This window comes from Hylaeus volcanicus, chromosome 2 (assembly GCF_026283585.1).
Source record: "Hylaeus volcanicus isolate JK05 chromosome 2, UHH_iyHylVolc1.0_haploid, whole genome shotgun sequence".
NCBI classification, from domain to species: Eukaryota; Metazoa; Arthropoda; class Insecta; order Hymenoptera; family Colletidae; genus Hylaeus; species Hylaeus volcanicus.
In genome coordinates, this window is record NC_071977.1 from 25,571,300 (window position 1) to 25,586,966 (window position 15,667).

Genomic DNA, 15,667 nt, shown 5'->3' on the forward strand with positions numbered 1-15,667 from the left:
AGCCATCCACCTACTGAGCAACACATATATTTGTGCGATATATGATCCGTTCATTGCACAAATCGATTAACTCCATAAAACAAAAAGTTGAGAAATGCGATGAAATGATGTACATTGCTTTTTTAAATTCCTTTATAATATAAATTCAAATAAATATTGTATAATGCATAAATACAGATGTAGATTTCATCTAACGGTATATGAAATTAATAAGAAAAAATAGCATCATAGCATATGGGACTGATATGACCTGGCAGCTTCAAGGCAAAAAATCATGGATAGAGGACGACGCAGCTCTAAACAGAGTTACGTCTGAATTCAAGAATTTCAAGTCCAGAATTTACTAAAGGCCGAATCACGAGAGATTAGGGTGCATTACAGGTTACAGGAGGCTCGGGCGCAGATAATCCGTACGGTCCAGGCCGCGGTCATACCGAGCGGTTGGCCAGCGGAAAAAGAGCGAAAGAGAGGCGGGAGGAACGGTTTGGAGGAGGGGTTGGGAGGATGGGGCGCGGAGAGAATCTCGGGAGGGCAAAAAGCAAGCGGCGCGATCGAGTGAGAACGATTCAATCAGGAGCCACATAAATCTCCTCCCCGCGGACATCCCGAACCCGGTCGGTCCCTCCGGTACCAACGGGGTTCCCTTCTTCTTTCTTTCCACCGTTCCACGATCCACCTTCGTTCCCGAGACCTCGTCGTCTCCGTTCCCCTAAGGGCGGCGGGCAGCGGCTCGTCCTCCTCTTTCTCTCGCGTTGGCTGGCTGCTCGCCGCGAGTCTCTTCGGCGTGCACCTCCCCAACCGACCGTGGTATTAATTATGCGCCGTGTGCGCTCGCGGGCATTCCACGGCCGGTACCAGTATTTGCGGCATTGTTAATCCGCGCTCCTCGTCTGCTACCGTTTCGTTTGTGTTCCTCTCGGCTCTTTTCCTCTCTCCAGCGCGCAGGATCCCGCTTGCGCGACCAGCTAGGCGAGGCGTTCTCTTTTTTGCCCCTCGACTCGGATCCTCGCGTGGCTAGGAGTCCGCACCCCCGTCCGCGGTGTTCTCCGACTTCTTCGACGATCATCGTCCTCTCTTGTTCGGTGAATAGCCCCGGGCGGAACGCGATTCCTGCTCGTCTTCCTCGAGATTCGATGGCAGAGTTTGGTTTTAAAAAACCCGAGGACTGCCACGACCTCGAGAAAAATTTCTTCCATCCGTCCTGGCCAGCAGTGACACGCAGACGGTCTCCGGAGGAAAGTTTTGCTCTAACGGAGACGTTGTTAAGAGGAAGCCTCTGCGATGGACACCGGGCATCCCGGATATAGACTTTTACGTTGAACGAACTTTGATGGAGATTTGATAGGGACGGCGAAGAGTTTGTTTGTTATAGTCGAGGAGCACCCAGGAAATTATATTCCTGCGAGCACGTTTGTTGTCGATGTTGTCGACGTTGTCACGCTACACACAGGCACCATCCCGCAAATGACTAGGCAACTTCCAGTGCGAGGACTCTTCCTCGCGTTCCTACGAGGACACAAACTCTCAAGAGTGAAATCCTCGAGTAGACAACCACGAGCGAGCCCAAAGACGAAATGGTCGCGAGGGATCATTCGTTGGTCTCGAAGGCTCCGTAAATATCCGGTTTTTTCGTCGCTTTCACGACGATTTCGCGCCCAGCGATGTCGCTCCGAAGTTATTGCCCCTCGGTTTAACGATACCTCTCCTAGCGGCGATCGCCTGTAAGCGCTTCTAAACGACGCGCGCGAGGATTAGACGATCCCCGGGCCGTAAGTCACCGGGCGACGGAAACCCGTTTTTATCGAGAGATCAGAAAGTCGGGCCAGCCTCCCGGTCGAATTCTTGGTGACGAGCGAACACGACCGTGACCTTTCGATAGATGTCGCGGAGATAACGCCAGACATCGAACTGTGTTCGCGTTTGAGAAATCGGAATCCCCGTTGGCACGCTTGCGTCTCGTTGAGGTGCCCATGTGCTTTTATAATTCATTCATTCTTTGTACATAGTTTATAGTACAACTGTATATTATTCAAATTTCAGTTTCATTATGCAGATTATTCAAGAACCACTGGATAATAAGTCAGAATCAAAGGGGTATTGGCCAGAAGAATATTTTATATTGGAAACACGTCAATTCCAGGAGCACAGCAGCTGCCAAAGTTTATGAATTAACTTATTAATCAGTCTTTTAGTATCGCAACTTATCCAAGAATATCTCTTGGATTTCGTGATTCTCTCTACTTCTTGCCTCTTTTCTCGCCATCGGTCTCCCTCCGACCGGTCGGAGGCGCGTCATCGCTGACATAATTGTACGCGGCGGTGATGTACGAAGGCCGAAGTCGACGTTGATTACGTTCAAGCGGGGAACACGTATACGTCCATCGAGGAACGAGGTTTCGTAATTCTCCTGGAGCGGAAGAACGCAGAGAAGGGGTCGGAGCGAGTGTCGGAACCGTTAGGGACTATAAAGTTAGGCGGCCTGTCTCCTCGATCACACCTAAACGCTCCGCTCGAAGGGAGCTGCTTATTTGTGGCTGCGAGATAAAATCGCTCGCGCCGTTTTAATAATTCACCCGCGACGCGTTGTGAAACGCGCGCGGAGAGACGAAACGGCGCGCGAGCACTCGAATTTTGGCGCGTTCGACGCGTGTGGAACCGACAGGAATCGACAGAATCGATCAAAATCGTTCGGACAGGTTTTATGGAAATAACAATTTTCATGTAATATTATATAGAGGATGGACAAAATAATACGAGCACCTGTAATCAATAAATATGGGGGTAGCATTACTTTCGGAGGCAAATGGTGGCTCAAGCCCGTCTTAATGGAACAGGTGTTCGTATTATACAACCCAATCCCTGCACCTACTTATGTATGTCAAATGGCCTGTAACTCCTTTCGAATACCTCAGATGAGGCATCCCCATGGATCCACTCTTGTCGACTACGCATGACTTACCTGAAACAAAAAGAAAAAACCGCGTTGGCGTCAAAGAACAACAATATTAGCTTGGAAAACCTCTTGGCATCAAAAACCACATCGTGGTCAACGAATTCCTCGCGCAGATCGCGGATTTCACTTCCCTGATCTAACCATTCGCTCGATCTCCCGATCCGGAGAACACTTGTCGTTCAACTGTAAGGTCACGCTCAAATATCACGGTACCTACAGCGTGTCCGAAACCGAACGGTTTACCGGCACGAGGTTGGAACACGGTTTCGAAAAAATTCTCGAAAACACGACGCCATAAAAAAGACGCGAGGCGGACACACTCGACGCGACGTTTTTCCCAGCCGCTGACAACTATAGCGACGGCACTCTGGCGTAATTAATGGCGGTTCACCAGGCGGTGAAAGCATCCAGAATCCCATTTTCGTGGGATGATTGATTCAATTGCATCCGCGTGCCGGCCGCGCGGGACATTTCTCACCTCGTCGAGGACCCTGCTAACCCCGTTATTATTTTCAGGTCTGCGGCCTGTGTTTTTCGTCCCGCGGCGGGCCGGTATAAACGCCATTTAAATGAATGGTACTTTTAAACCGATATATTATGCGTCGGGGCAGCTATGCTCCCGGCCCTCGTTCCGTCCCCGTTTGTTTCGGTCACTGGTGCCCTTTCTCTCTCGGCCGCGAGCAGCAGCAGCCGTCCGAGCGGAGTGATGGACTGCCGGGAGTGCACATGGGTGGCTGATTCTCCGAGAGTGCATGGATGCACTCTTTGCGTTCGCAGAGGGAGAGAAAGCCCCGCGGAGAGACGGGGGTGCGCCGCGTGTCCCGGCACAGAGTGGATGTTTTGACAGCGAGTCGTCCTAATCGGTCTTTCCACTTTGCTCTGACGTACGGCCTGGCTGCGCTGCCCAGAGATTTCTAATTGCCCGGGAACGAGCAGGGTAGTTTATTCGATGCCCGAACGGAACCAATCGCAGCGACAAATGTGAGTGTCGGAGAACGCGACGTCGTCTTGAAACGATCATGGAAATTACGAATTGGGGGAGGCAGGTGCTGATGTTTCGAGAGGAATGTGTTTATTCCACGGGTAACGCAATTTCATCATTTTTCGACGAAATTCTGCTGCAGTCAAACTTCCATCAGATGCTTAATAAAGTAATGTTTCTTAAGAATCAAGTAATACATACTTTAGGGCTTTTGCAGGATGTACGATAAGGTACGATAAAAGTTTTAGGTGCTGAGAGAAAAGCTTTTCTACTAAATTGTACCTCGAGTTGGTCGTTTCGAGGGACTACGCAATGTCGAATTCGTATCACCTAAGCACGTACGGGCAACCCTTCGACTCGGAAGCGGTACGATAACGTGGTCCCCAAACTAAGGAAGGTTGCTCATGCCTGACTTAAAGCAACCAACGAAACCAGGCACTCGTTTCGGTTACCGGAGGATACAAGCCGTGAGATCGTAATTTTGCGTAACAAATTCGTGCCTCGACCGGCATACCGAGAGTCCAAGCGAACGCGGGGGTGTGCTCGAGGCGGAGACGGTCGTCGTTGGAGGGTGATGTGTGGAGGCGACGAGAGGATTACGCGTTAGTTTGCGGACCATCCTCATGACGATATACAAGAAGAAAAGAAGAAACGCGATGGGACCACGAGGGAACGGGAAGGGAGTCAGGATGGAAGCGGGGCCGTACCGCAAGAATGTTGAGCCCGGAACAGCGAGGAGACACGCGGAGACACGTGTAGGTTGGAAGCAAAATATATAGGGATAGCCGAAAGCACGCGAATGTTCCGTGCGCTGTCTGTTACTCCCGTTACAGTTGCTCCTCTTCCTCCCTTTTCTCTAAATCTCTACGGGCCGCGAAGTGGCTCGGTTTTCCAGCTGCGCGGCTCTCGTCAACGTGACGGCGGCGGCCACCCTCGACGAGCGTCGGCATTCCCCGCAAAAAAGCTCGCTCCCTCGCGTACATAATGGGCCACGTTGACTCCGTGGGGACCGTTTTTTGGACGGGCGGCAATGCGCTCCAACGGGGGAGAACCGCGGGCCGAGCCGAACCTCTCTCTCTCTCTCTCTCTCTCTCCATCTTCTTTTCTCGGCTGTTATGCCTCTCTCCGGTTTCCGCCTACGAGCGAAATTCCGGCCAAGGGGACCAGCAGCTTTGTCTTCCGACGGCGTCGTGGAAAGAGAAATTGGCGTGGACTCGCCGCGTTGTTCCAGATCCTCGACGGGGACCGTTCGATGCTATCAGCCGAGGCACTTCGACAGATTGGACGACCGCTCGACCAGAAGTAAATACCACGGAGCTGGCAATGCCGTGTCGCGACGAGTCCCGATCTAATCGCCGCCGTGTGCCTTGAAAAGCGACCAACGCGATCCTGGTAAATTGGAGAACACCGACCGAGCTCTACTTACGACCGCGGCCTGAAAACTGTGCGATCCGGTACAAACAACGCGCGATTGTTTTCCTTTTTCGAACGGTATGCGAGGAAGTACACTCTTACATTTTAGAACCACTCGAAGGACCTCCACAGGGAAACAGGAAGGGTCACGCTGGGTCAGTCTAAAATTTGGATTAGGGAAGAAATGGGCGATCAACTTTTACATTAAATTCAAACAAACCTACCTAGTGTGCAATTTTTCAATCCCAGGTCGACAAAAATCAATTGATACACAATGAGCTCATAAATGACAAGCAAGTATCGACATTTGCAGAAACCACATTACTTTCTGGTCCTCCTAATAGGTAAATAACACCGTTATAGTATTCTTTAACAACATGCAAGCCCCTATTTTAAGTAACCAATAGGATTCAAATCCGTATAGGATTTCTGTGATCCTCGATCCTGTGATCCCTCGTTTCGTAAAGGTCGCGCGATCGGCCACCAAAGAGACAGGCGACGTTCGCCGAGCACCGCCGAAAGGGAAAACCGCTAATTGGCTGGTGCTACTGAACGCGGAGGGGGTCCCGAAGGGACGCAAACTTAGAAACCGCGCGCGTCATCGCGGGTCGTAAAAGAAAGAGGCGGATAGAAATGGAGAGGGAAAGTCGGGGTAGTTCATCACTGCGCGAATCGGCGGTGTAGCGGTCATAGCGTGAATCCCAGTCGTTCTATCACTGTTAAGAGGCAGTCGGTGTTCCTCTTCTAGCGCGTCGGCTCTCGTCTTGGCCACGTCTCGCTTCCTACCTCCGCCTCCCTTATTTCTCGCTCGGTGGCACCCCCTTTTCGTGGCGTCGCCTTTCAAAAAAGCTGCCTCTGCCCCGCGCATAGACGCGAGAGGACAGGCTGCTTAATGGCGACGATTACTCAACGGATCGAACGAGCCGCGGCCTCGTGCCCGACGTCGCCCGTAACGAAATACCAAAATAACGTCACCAATAAATATACCGAGTGCGGTTGTAACCGTGCCGGTTGGGAAACCGCCTCGTTCGTTCCATACTCCGTTGCTCGAACGCTGATGCCGCTACCAGGCTGACAAACGGCTCCAGAATTAACCGGCTCGTTTCTCCAAACTGGCTGCCTTTTACGTCTACGTCGACAGAGGTACCATTGGAAATTCAAAACGACCTCTTTTCGCGTGGACGCTCCCGCGATAACTCGACGAAACTCAGAATGGTCGACTACTAGGTACGTAACACTTCTCGATAGACCTATGGGAAAAATTTCATTTGAAGCTCGGAATGTGTATCATCTTATTTCACGTAGTACCCTCGATCAAAAGGAAATGTCTGTTTAAAAAACAATGACTCATTCTATCACGCGAAAAGCCGCATACACCGCGTAAATAATGAAAAGAAATCGTGATTGAGCTCGAAAGACAATAGGTCATGCGCGAGGACGTTGCCGGTGACAAAAGCGGGACTCGGAGTGAACGTAAATTACCTCTCCGAGGCAAAGTGAGTTATTTGCGTGTGACTGATGGAACGCGCCAGCTGAGGAGGCCCATTGGTTAAACACGCGTGCTCGCGTCCGGCTGCCGTCATCCCCTTTTCTCTCGTCTTATCTCGAAACGCGACCACCGACGATAATTGTCAAAAGGTCTCGTTTGGCTGTTGTGCTCGAACCAGTCACGTGAACTCCGACAGTGGCACGCGATTCCAGAAAAGACGATCGACGCCCGTCTCCTGTGAAACCACGACAACATATTTGCAGGCTGCTCGATGCACGACGGAGAATTATGGCGCGGTAGCGATGGGATCGAACGCCGCGAAAAAGGTGTGCTGGGATTCTAAGTTGCAAAGATTCAAATTAGCTGTTAGACTTCGAGCTGATAGGTTCGAATAAGGTTCGAATCGTTTAGGGGCGCAGAAGGGCCTCGATTATTGCAAGAAGATTCCTGCAATAATCGAGGCAGTCGATTCAATGAATAGAACTCACTTTGATCTTGACTCCGATTAGAGTGGACGCACCAAACTTGGCCCCATCGCTACAGGGCACCGGATGGTGGGGATAATGACGAGTTTGGCGAACAGGGACATCGGATGACAGTAAACGCTACCGAGCGGGCCGAGGTGTCGCCTTCGAAATTCGAGGGTGCGATGATACCGTCACGCGACCACGAAGGGGAGTGATCCGCGCGATAACCCGTAATTGTCGTTATTGCCAGTGAGTAAGTTGTAATTTAGTCGTACGATTACGTGAAAAGTTGAGGCAATTCGAAGCCTGTTCCTCGCGTCAGGCGATCGCACGTATATTTTCGGAACGGTGCCTCCTTTGACAGTTCAGCGGAGTTTAAACCATCGAACCTGTTCCTCGATCCGATGGAATCGTGTCTTTCGAGCCGAGTTAACGATCAGGAAATGAAACTAGGATTAAACAATACGAGGTCTTCATTAAGAAGATTCTTCTGCAATTAGTTCAGTTATTTATTAGCGTTCCAGTAAGTTCTTCTTTACATTTGCATCAATTTCTTTTATTCGTTTCTTTAAATTTTCAATTTCACCGAATTACACGGTTCCTCCATCTGCGTTACGATAGATGCACGTTCCAAGGGAACGATCATAACCGATGGTTTCAATGCGTCAGTGACGAGGGCGGAGACGAAAGCGTCGACGGTACAAAAAGCCCAACCTCTGAACTTTTACGACGGACATTAGACGACTACTTGTTTCTCTTACTTCTTCTGCAAACACTCCGAAAGTTGATATAAGGACGATAAAACGAAGCTGGAGTTTACGGCTCTCGAGGCGTTAAGACGAGAGGAAGTTGTTAACCAGAAACGGCGACAGAGCCTCATCGTTGATGTCACTCGTGCGTGCCTTGAAGACCGAGTATTTTTAAAACGATCGGCGCGAAAGACACTTATCGCCGTGGAAAGTGTCTTTCCACGAAGTAACCTTTTCTGGACCGCGATGGTATCGAGCAATGATACATTCTATCGGTCAAAAGCGAATAGAAGAAATTGGTTCAAAATCGCGCGAAGATTGCATCGATAAAAGAACGCATCCCCATATTTCATCCGTGAGAGATCCTCGGTGAGCGTAATTGATGTTAATCCATCGCCGTCAATTATCCCCCTTTTTCACACCGACGCTTCCATCATCAATCTGTTCGAGTTCATGATTTCGTTCAATGTAACGAGATAATTCGAACGGAGCACGTGCCGGGTCGAGCGGACGTCCTCCACGGAAATCGTCTCATTTCTCCTTAGAAGCGTATGCCAACCGGTCCGTAAGTTAACGATCCCATTAATTAGTTTCGTTTCGTTAAGCGAGGCACGAAATCTTGTGTCGTTGCGCGAGAGAGAATTAAGCGAAATAATTAGACAAATTAGGACAGGCGGCAGGGGTGGCTGGGTTGAAGAAATCATTTATCATTAGGATCCGCTATTAATTCCTCGTTAATTCCTCCTTTCCTCGTCAAGCAAGATAAACGAGTGGCTCCGACGGTCTCGTAACGCTTGCTCGCGGGCTCTCCGAAGGGCCCCGGGAACCTGAATGGAGTATGTACCTCGTCGCTCCTCGAGGCGCCCAGGGGCAGGGAGACAAGCCGAGGGGGGGAGTAAAAAGAATCGTGCAACGGCGAAAGAGATACGAGACCGATAAAACGTTGATTGCATTGAAAAAAAGGATACAATGATAAATGCCGCAGAATATAATGGAGAAAACACAACGGGCGCCTGCTACGCGCATTCGCGAGGAAGACGAAGCGGACTCGGGAGAATATGAACCAGCAACGGAGAAATTGGAGAATTCGAGCGTCACTCGACGAGCAAAGACACAACGGCTGATGTTTCGGTGTAGTTTGCTCCACGAATAAAGCAATTTTATCATTTTTCAACGGAATTCTATCGCAGTCAAATTTCCATCAAATGTTTAATAATGTAACGTTTCTTAAGAATTAAGTAATACATACTTCAGGGCTTTCGGAGTGTCGAAGAAAAATAATATCAAGTATTTTGAGGGTTTCCCTTTGCGTGTACGCGAGGCGATGAGCCTAATGTTATACCTGCGAACGTTCACCCCCACCGGCACCGTTCAATTTTATTGCAATTCCAGAAAGGTTCGAACAACTCTTTCTCTGCATTTTCAGTCTGTAAGAAACTCTGTAACAGTCAAGTCACCGCGTTTACTTGGTGGTTGGCTAAATTAACATCAAACACATACAATAATATTTCCCTTGAGTAAAATACCTTCTCTGTTCAAAATCAATCTTTAATAGGCAGGGTGTACCATAAGGTTTTTCGGCGAATTTTGTATCGCGTCGATACCCCGATCGTAAAAGTTAAACGCTATGTAACGGGTCGCGAGAAAGACGTGGCGAAAGGAGGCAAGGGCGAAAAGTTTTCTGCTCGAGAGGAGGCAAAAAGCTGAAAGGGGCCGACCAGCGGGACGGGAACCGGCACAGGTGGTTATTATGCCATCGATGGCACAGGTGAGAGCTGTTTGTTTTAAGCTCGAAGAGAAAACCGAGCCCCTACATTCTCAAACACGCTCCTCGAGTGGCTCTCCACGGGACGCCCGATACTCTCTACGCGAGGACCATTGTAATACGGTACGTCCCTGAAGAGCTCGTGGCCACTCTCGAGAGGCCTTGATGTTTTGCCGGTCCTCTCGACGATTCTCGAAAAAAAGGAGCATCGCCAACCCTCGAGTGTATCCGTCTACACTGCACGCATGGCCTTCTAAGGATTTCCATACGTGTTCCTCCGCAGGAAACACGTCGCGGATGTATTGCCTTGGCAACGAATGAGCACGCCACCGTTAATGAATGCTACTGTTAAGTTCATCGTGGAAAGATGTTCCTGAAAAGTTATTATTACGATCATCTTCAGACGTTAAGTACATTATTAACACGAAGCTGAAAACGGATTTTCATTTTTAGAATAACTTCAGATTTCCTTTGTTCTTCTTCGCGTGCATTTTTGCAAATATTCCTTTGCACTGAACTCCCACAGGCATACTTTGTGAAACTCTCTGTACGAGACAGCGGTGAATCGCTCTTTTTAATGCAAGCGAGTGAAAGATTTACATCAAAGCACGCGCGCAATAATTATCCCAGCATTATGAGCTGCTAACGACCGTAATTAGAACTGTCGTTACTTTTATTAAGCGAGCAACGACGGCCGTGACTGCGATAAATCATACCGTGAACGCGCATAAATTGTGCGCACCGCTAGGATATGGAATAATAAACACGCTGGGAACGGGCGCTTATCCGCGATTTTCATTCCCTCGAATGGCGCTCCTTAACCGATGGGGGTCGTTACTTTGGCGAATGAGTCGCAGAGAAATCTTGAAGTCGATTCAACCACGAAGAGAATGATTTTTTAATTGTATGACGAAAGATGTTCTTACATCTCACCCTGACATGCTGCATTATGCTGTGTTATGTTGTGTTTTCTATCCCGTTTCAATATTACTTTAATTTGTGTTCAGCACGTTCAGTGCGAGAAAAACGCCACGAGCTCCGCCTGTAACCGATCTATTCGTGACGACTTAGCCAGTAAAGCAGTGGACTCGTTCATGACGAAACGCGCGGTGCCTGGAAGAGAAACTCCGTCCATTGATAAAATCTCTGAACGGATCCTCGAGTCGTGTGCTCGTGTCGTCTAGAATTATCGAGCAAATACGAGTGGGACCCGCAAACTCGTGGCTTCTCCGACGCGCTACCAGAAAGACATGCGTGCCATGTAACGCGCACACGTATTCCCGATCCGAATGAGAGGCGGTCGTACGTCGGGATCCTGATGTGGCGAGACTAACCGATGCACGGCTCGTTGCCGCTGTCACCGAGGTACTATCTCACTCGTTGGTCCCGCATAAAGCTCGCGACTCCGTTTCCAGGGCCGGCTCTAGAGCTACTATGTCTCTGAGGCAATTCCCGAATTAGGTTCCCTCGTTATAACTCGTGTTACAAGTTAAAATTATGGAACACGGTCAGCTTATCGATTTATTAAACACCAGAAGAAGAACTCTAAGAAGTGGTGGGGACAACACACGTGACAGTTACCGAACATTTTTTCACGAACCTTGTCATCGATACGCTACATCTGGAGAACGTTTCAGGAGTGATTTACCAAAATATTTTGAAAGTATTTTGCAATTTTTACAGTGCCATTTTTCTCACGTGTGGGCTATATTTATGTGTACGTTGTTATTTCGTATACGTTGGTCTCTGTTTTACCTTATATTTCAATCATGATTTATTGAGGTACATCGACTTTTGTACATCGAGTCATCGATACCACTAACATTCAGATTCTGTACATATTAGTGAGAATTTAAATTAAATTTTTGATATCCGTAAAAAAAAAATCAAATTAACTGAAGAAGGGACGGTTTGCTCCTATACGATGTCGGCCCTGGCACCGTGCATGCGAGTTGGCACGCGTGTGTATCGAGTTCAAGTAGGTATGGCCAAGGGCCTCGCCACCCTCGTGAAGACACGGCCGAGACACGTCGCGGGACCGCGTCGCGCCAACAACCGAGTATTTATTAAGCGTGGCCCCCGTGCCGACAGTTATGACGTGCGCTTCGCGTTTATTTGTTTCTGCGCCTCGGCGAACAGCCGCTGATATCTATACCGTCTGTCTCCACCAGAGAACGAGAGGACGAACCCAGACGCGGTACGAGACGCGCTTATGGCCGCTCGCGGCGCGAATGGCTGCTTGAAAATCCTCCCGCGACCCGCTCACGTCTGCACGAGCTCGTTTCACATTGTTTTACGATGGCATTCGAACGTCATATCGCTTTGATCGCCGGCTCAATTGCGCCGACTGAGCTGCGATGAAATTGTCACGTTCCTCGGCTTCGTTAGGCGGAAATTGGTATTGTGGAGGAGTACAAGGAATTGTATAGAAAATTTGTTCGATAACTGTCGCGAGGAAAGCCCTACCACTCCCCGATACTGATGTTCTAAGTCTCCCGGTTAGGGGAAGCAAAAAGGATGAAGTTTCACATCCTTTGGTTGATAAGTGTCGCGAAGTCAAGATTGACGACTCACCGTGCTTGGAAAGGACCGTATATGAAGGCCTTAGACTTGCGTCACGAACTTCCACGTATCTCGGGACAATACCGAGTGAGACTAGGAACCTTTGCGTACATCTCGAGTATGTGTCTCCATCGAACACAAAGCTGCCACGTGTATCTACATCCACCACCATGCGAGGTTTGAATAGGAAAATTTCAATGTAACGTCAAGAACGTGTCTTGCGCCTCGGGACAGAGCACATTCAGACGTCACCGAGAACACATTTAAAACGTATTCACTTGTTATTGTGTAAAAGCGTTCGGCCTTGTTGCGACACGTGTACGGCGCATTCGTGCAACACACCACTATACTACACAATCCTGAATTAGCCCTCGAGACATTAATTTGTCTCGAGAACGGCGGTGCATGCGTCTCGAGCAGGATCATCGTTCCCGACTTGGTAATGCAACACCGGAGACAGGTCCGAGGTAAATAAGTCTTAGAGTAAGATTACCAGTCCTTTTATCGTTTTCCGATTCATCAAGGTCTTGATGAATCTTTCAATCTTGAGTGAGAGCGTTTATTCTCATCTTTTTACCGGTTGAATATCAGTACAACCGGATCACGTGACCAAATTTTGTCTACGATGCAGCAGCCCACACCAAGAAGAGGTCCCTTTCCAGTCGATCGGGGACTAGTTGCGCGAATCGCAGAAACTCGGAGGATGAGAGACCCAGTCCACCCTTTTGCGATCGGTAGTTTATCATATGTCATGGGATCCCGCCGGTACTTAGAAGGGGTTGCACCTGCCTCCGCGACGTTAGAGCCAGCCAAAGATAAACGGGTCGCGTTAAGTCTCGAGCATTAATTATCAATTCCTGGCCGAGCTCGGTCTCGCTGGCCCCGAGAGTCATAAAGAAATCTCGCGGAGCCGTCTTTCCTTCGTCCTCGTCGGCCATCGTCGCCCGTCTATTTAACGTCCGCAAGATTTCCCAGCGTCCCCTCTGAACCGCTCGAAACGACCTCTCCTCGCCGTCTCATTGCTCGCTTTCCCGTTGCTTGGCGTTATTATTAGGGCCGCGTCCGCGGCTACAAATAATGTCCCCAGCGTTGAGTGACGCGGACGACGGACGACGGGGAACAGCTCGAGGAAGCATTCGGAATGATCCGCGAGGCTTAGAGGCCGGCTTGTTCTATTTATGGTCCCCGCGTTCTCGACAATACCGTCGCGATATTCGTGCACCCCCTCGAGAGGCAAAAAAAAATGAAAAAACACGAGTGTGCATCAACTGAGGCATGATCGAGGTTTTTGAAACTCCGAAAGGTCGAGTAGTTGCGATGAAATCAGGGTTCGCAGATCAAATTTTGTTAAAATTTGTCTCAATTGTAATATTTATCTTTCTTCTAATTTGAAAAATAAGAAGTGTACGATTAGTTCGATCATCTCAATGGAATTTCACGCGTGGAGGAAAACAGAATCGAGTAATTTTTTCCATATAGCAAATTCTCCAAGCAGATGTGGTACGCGGGGGCGAAGAAGATCAGAGCTAAAGTTCTTCGTGGGCCCGTGGCGCGATTGTCTGCGAACGCAGAACGGACCCGGAGGATATGGGAGGAAGGGGCAAGCTGGAAGAGAAAGCGCGCCGCAGGGGTGCCCCGTGTCCCGCAGCTGCGCTCCGCACGAATGCGTACGAATGCGCGCGATGTGTCACAAAATTAATTGGATACCCGTTAAAATCCGAAGGCGTTAACTTTCGCGTATACGTTTCTTTATCACCTTCGTTTATACGTTTTAATAACGCGTCGCCGGATGAAATAAGCCAGCGACGCCTCGCGGTGTTCCTTTTCCGCCTGACGTGTAATCGCTGTGTTATCGAAGGGGGAATTTTATATATCGCGATGGAAAGAAGTTAAAAACAGTTGGAAAAAGAATGAACGGAATAAGAATGTCTAAGTGTTTTAAGCATTCTTCGAAATAAATCTAAGCTTAGCATTCGTGGTAATAGATAACAGAAAAAAGGCCTCGAGTGCAAAGGGATAAGAGATACACGTTCAACCAACGGGACTGTTCAATCGACGTCGTTTCTTTTTTTTTTAATCATCCGATGAAAACTCGATTGGTAATATTGAAATCGATTTTCTAAACGTGGTTATTGAGATTCTTGAGATGAAGCCGAAGAGTAGAAACATAGTGGAGGAAGGAGGGGCAGAACCAGGTGCCCATTCGTTTGTTAAGCACCGAGTCGGCCACACAGAGGCAGGGACCCGGGGGCGCAAAAAGATGCGTGTGGCATCCGCGGTGGCTCATTAACCGAGCTGCCTCTAAATTGGCCTCGCGGCAGCTCCATAGCTACTTCTTAAGCAACCGGTGGAATATTTATGCCCGCCGCGTGGCGAGCTTCGACCATCGCCATCCGATTGCCTCGTTTAGCCCATCTCAAACGGAACGATTCTTCTCGCACCTTCGATTCTTTACCCTTCCTTACGCAAACGATAATTACCTTCGGAAAAACAAATAACATTATTCTTCCCGTTGGCAATTACGCGTAGGGTGAAGCAGCTATCGGTATTGGAAAATCGTTACGTGTCGCGCAATGATGGAGGAATGTAGAGTTAGCCTTTTCAAAATATTTGTTGAGATTAATAGTTAAACTAACTTCACCTGCAGTTAATTTCATCCATACTAACGACGAGCTCATCCACCCCTTCTCTAGACGCAAAGAATCTTCAAAGTTTGAGGGCACCTTTCACTTGCAATCTGTAACCTCCTCGTTGATATGCCACAGTCTCAACGATCACTCTATTTTCCTCACGCTCGACAATTTCGTACGGTCGCGTGACTGGTACGAAATCGGTATCCATCGCAATCGGACGGATCGCTTCCACGCTGCAGCCTTTTCACCGAGAACTCTCCCAAAGAGACGTCGAAGCCTGAGGACGACAGGGAGGCGCGGGGCCTCGGAGGAGAGAATAAAGGGTCGTACGAGAGTGGTTTACTGCACTTCCAGCAAATCGTAAATATCGTGGAGCCGGCATGCGCGGGATCGGATAGGCAGAGGCATAAGTTACCATCGCCATCGTCGTAGGTAAACGTATCGGGCACGGCAACGAGATGGCGAGTGATTTTTTCCGCCGTGGCTCGTGTTCCTGATTTACGGACCGGTATCGCGGCGAGGCAGGTAGGTACACAGGGAATATGTATACGTACTAGCACGCGGAAGGTGCCCAAGCGTCGACGTAGATACCGACGTAACGTTTAATGCGGCTTTAACGGGACACCGCACCGCCTATGCAGCGCGCGACGCTAT

General features: G+C 49.2%; 1 protein-coding gene across 4 annotated transcripts in view; it reads right to left on the bottom strand.

Annotated features, from left to right (window-relative positions):
• LOC128885235 (ankyrin repeat domain-containing protein SOWAHB) overlaps window positions 1-15,667 on the bottom strand; it is an 81,473-nt gene that overhangs the window by 18,233 nt on the left and 47,573 nt on the right. Inside the window, exon 7 of one of the 4 annotated variants that reach the window (XM_054139176.1) lies at window positions 2,771-2,959. The exons of 1 other annotated variant lie outside the window; for it this stretch is intronic. In XM_054139176.1, coding sequence (XP_053995151.1) covers window positions 2,945-2,959 — 15 coding nt within the window. In that variant the 3' untranslated portion in view covers window positions 2,771-2,944. Of the gene's footprint in view, window positions 1-2,770; window positions 2,960-6,846; window positions 7,073-9,370; window positions 9,493-15,667 lie in introns of those variants that run through there. 2 more of the 4 variants (XM_054139175.1, XM_054139174.1) reach the window with 2 other exon arrangements.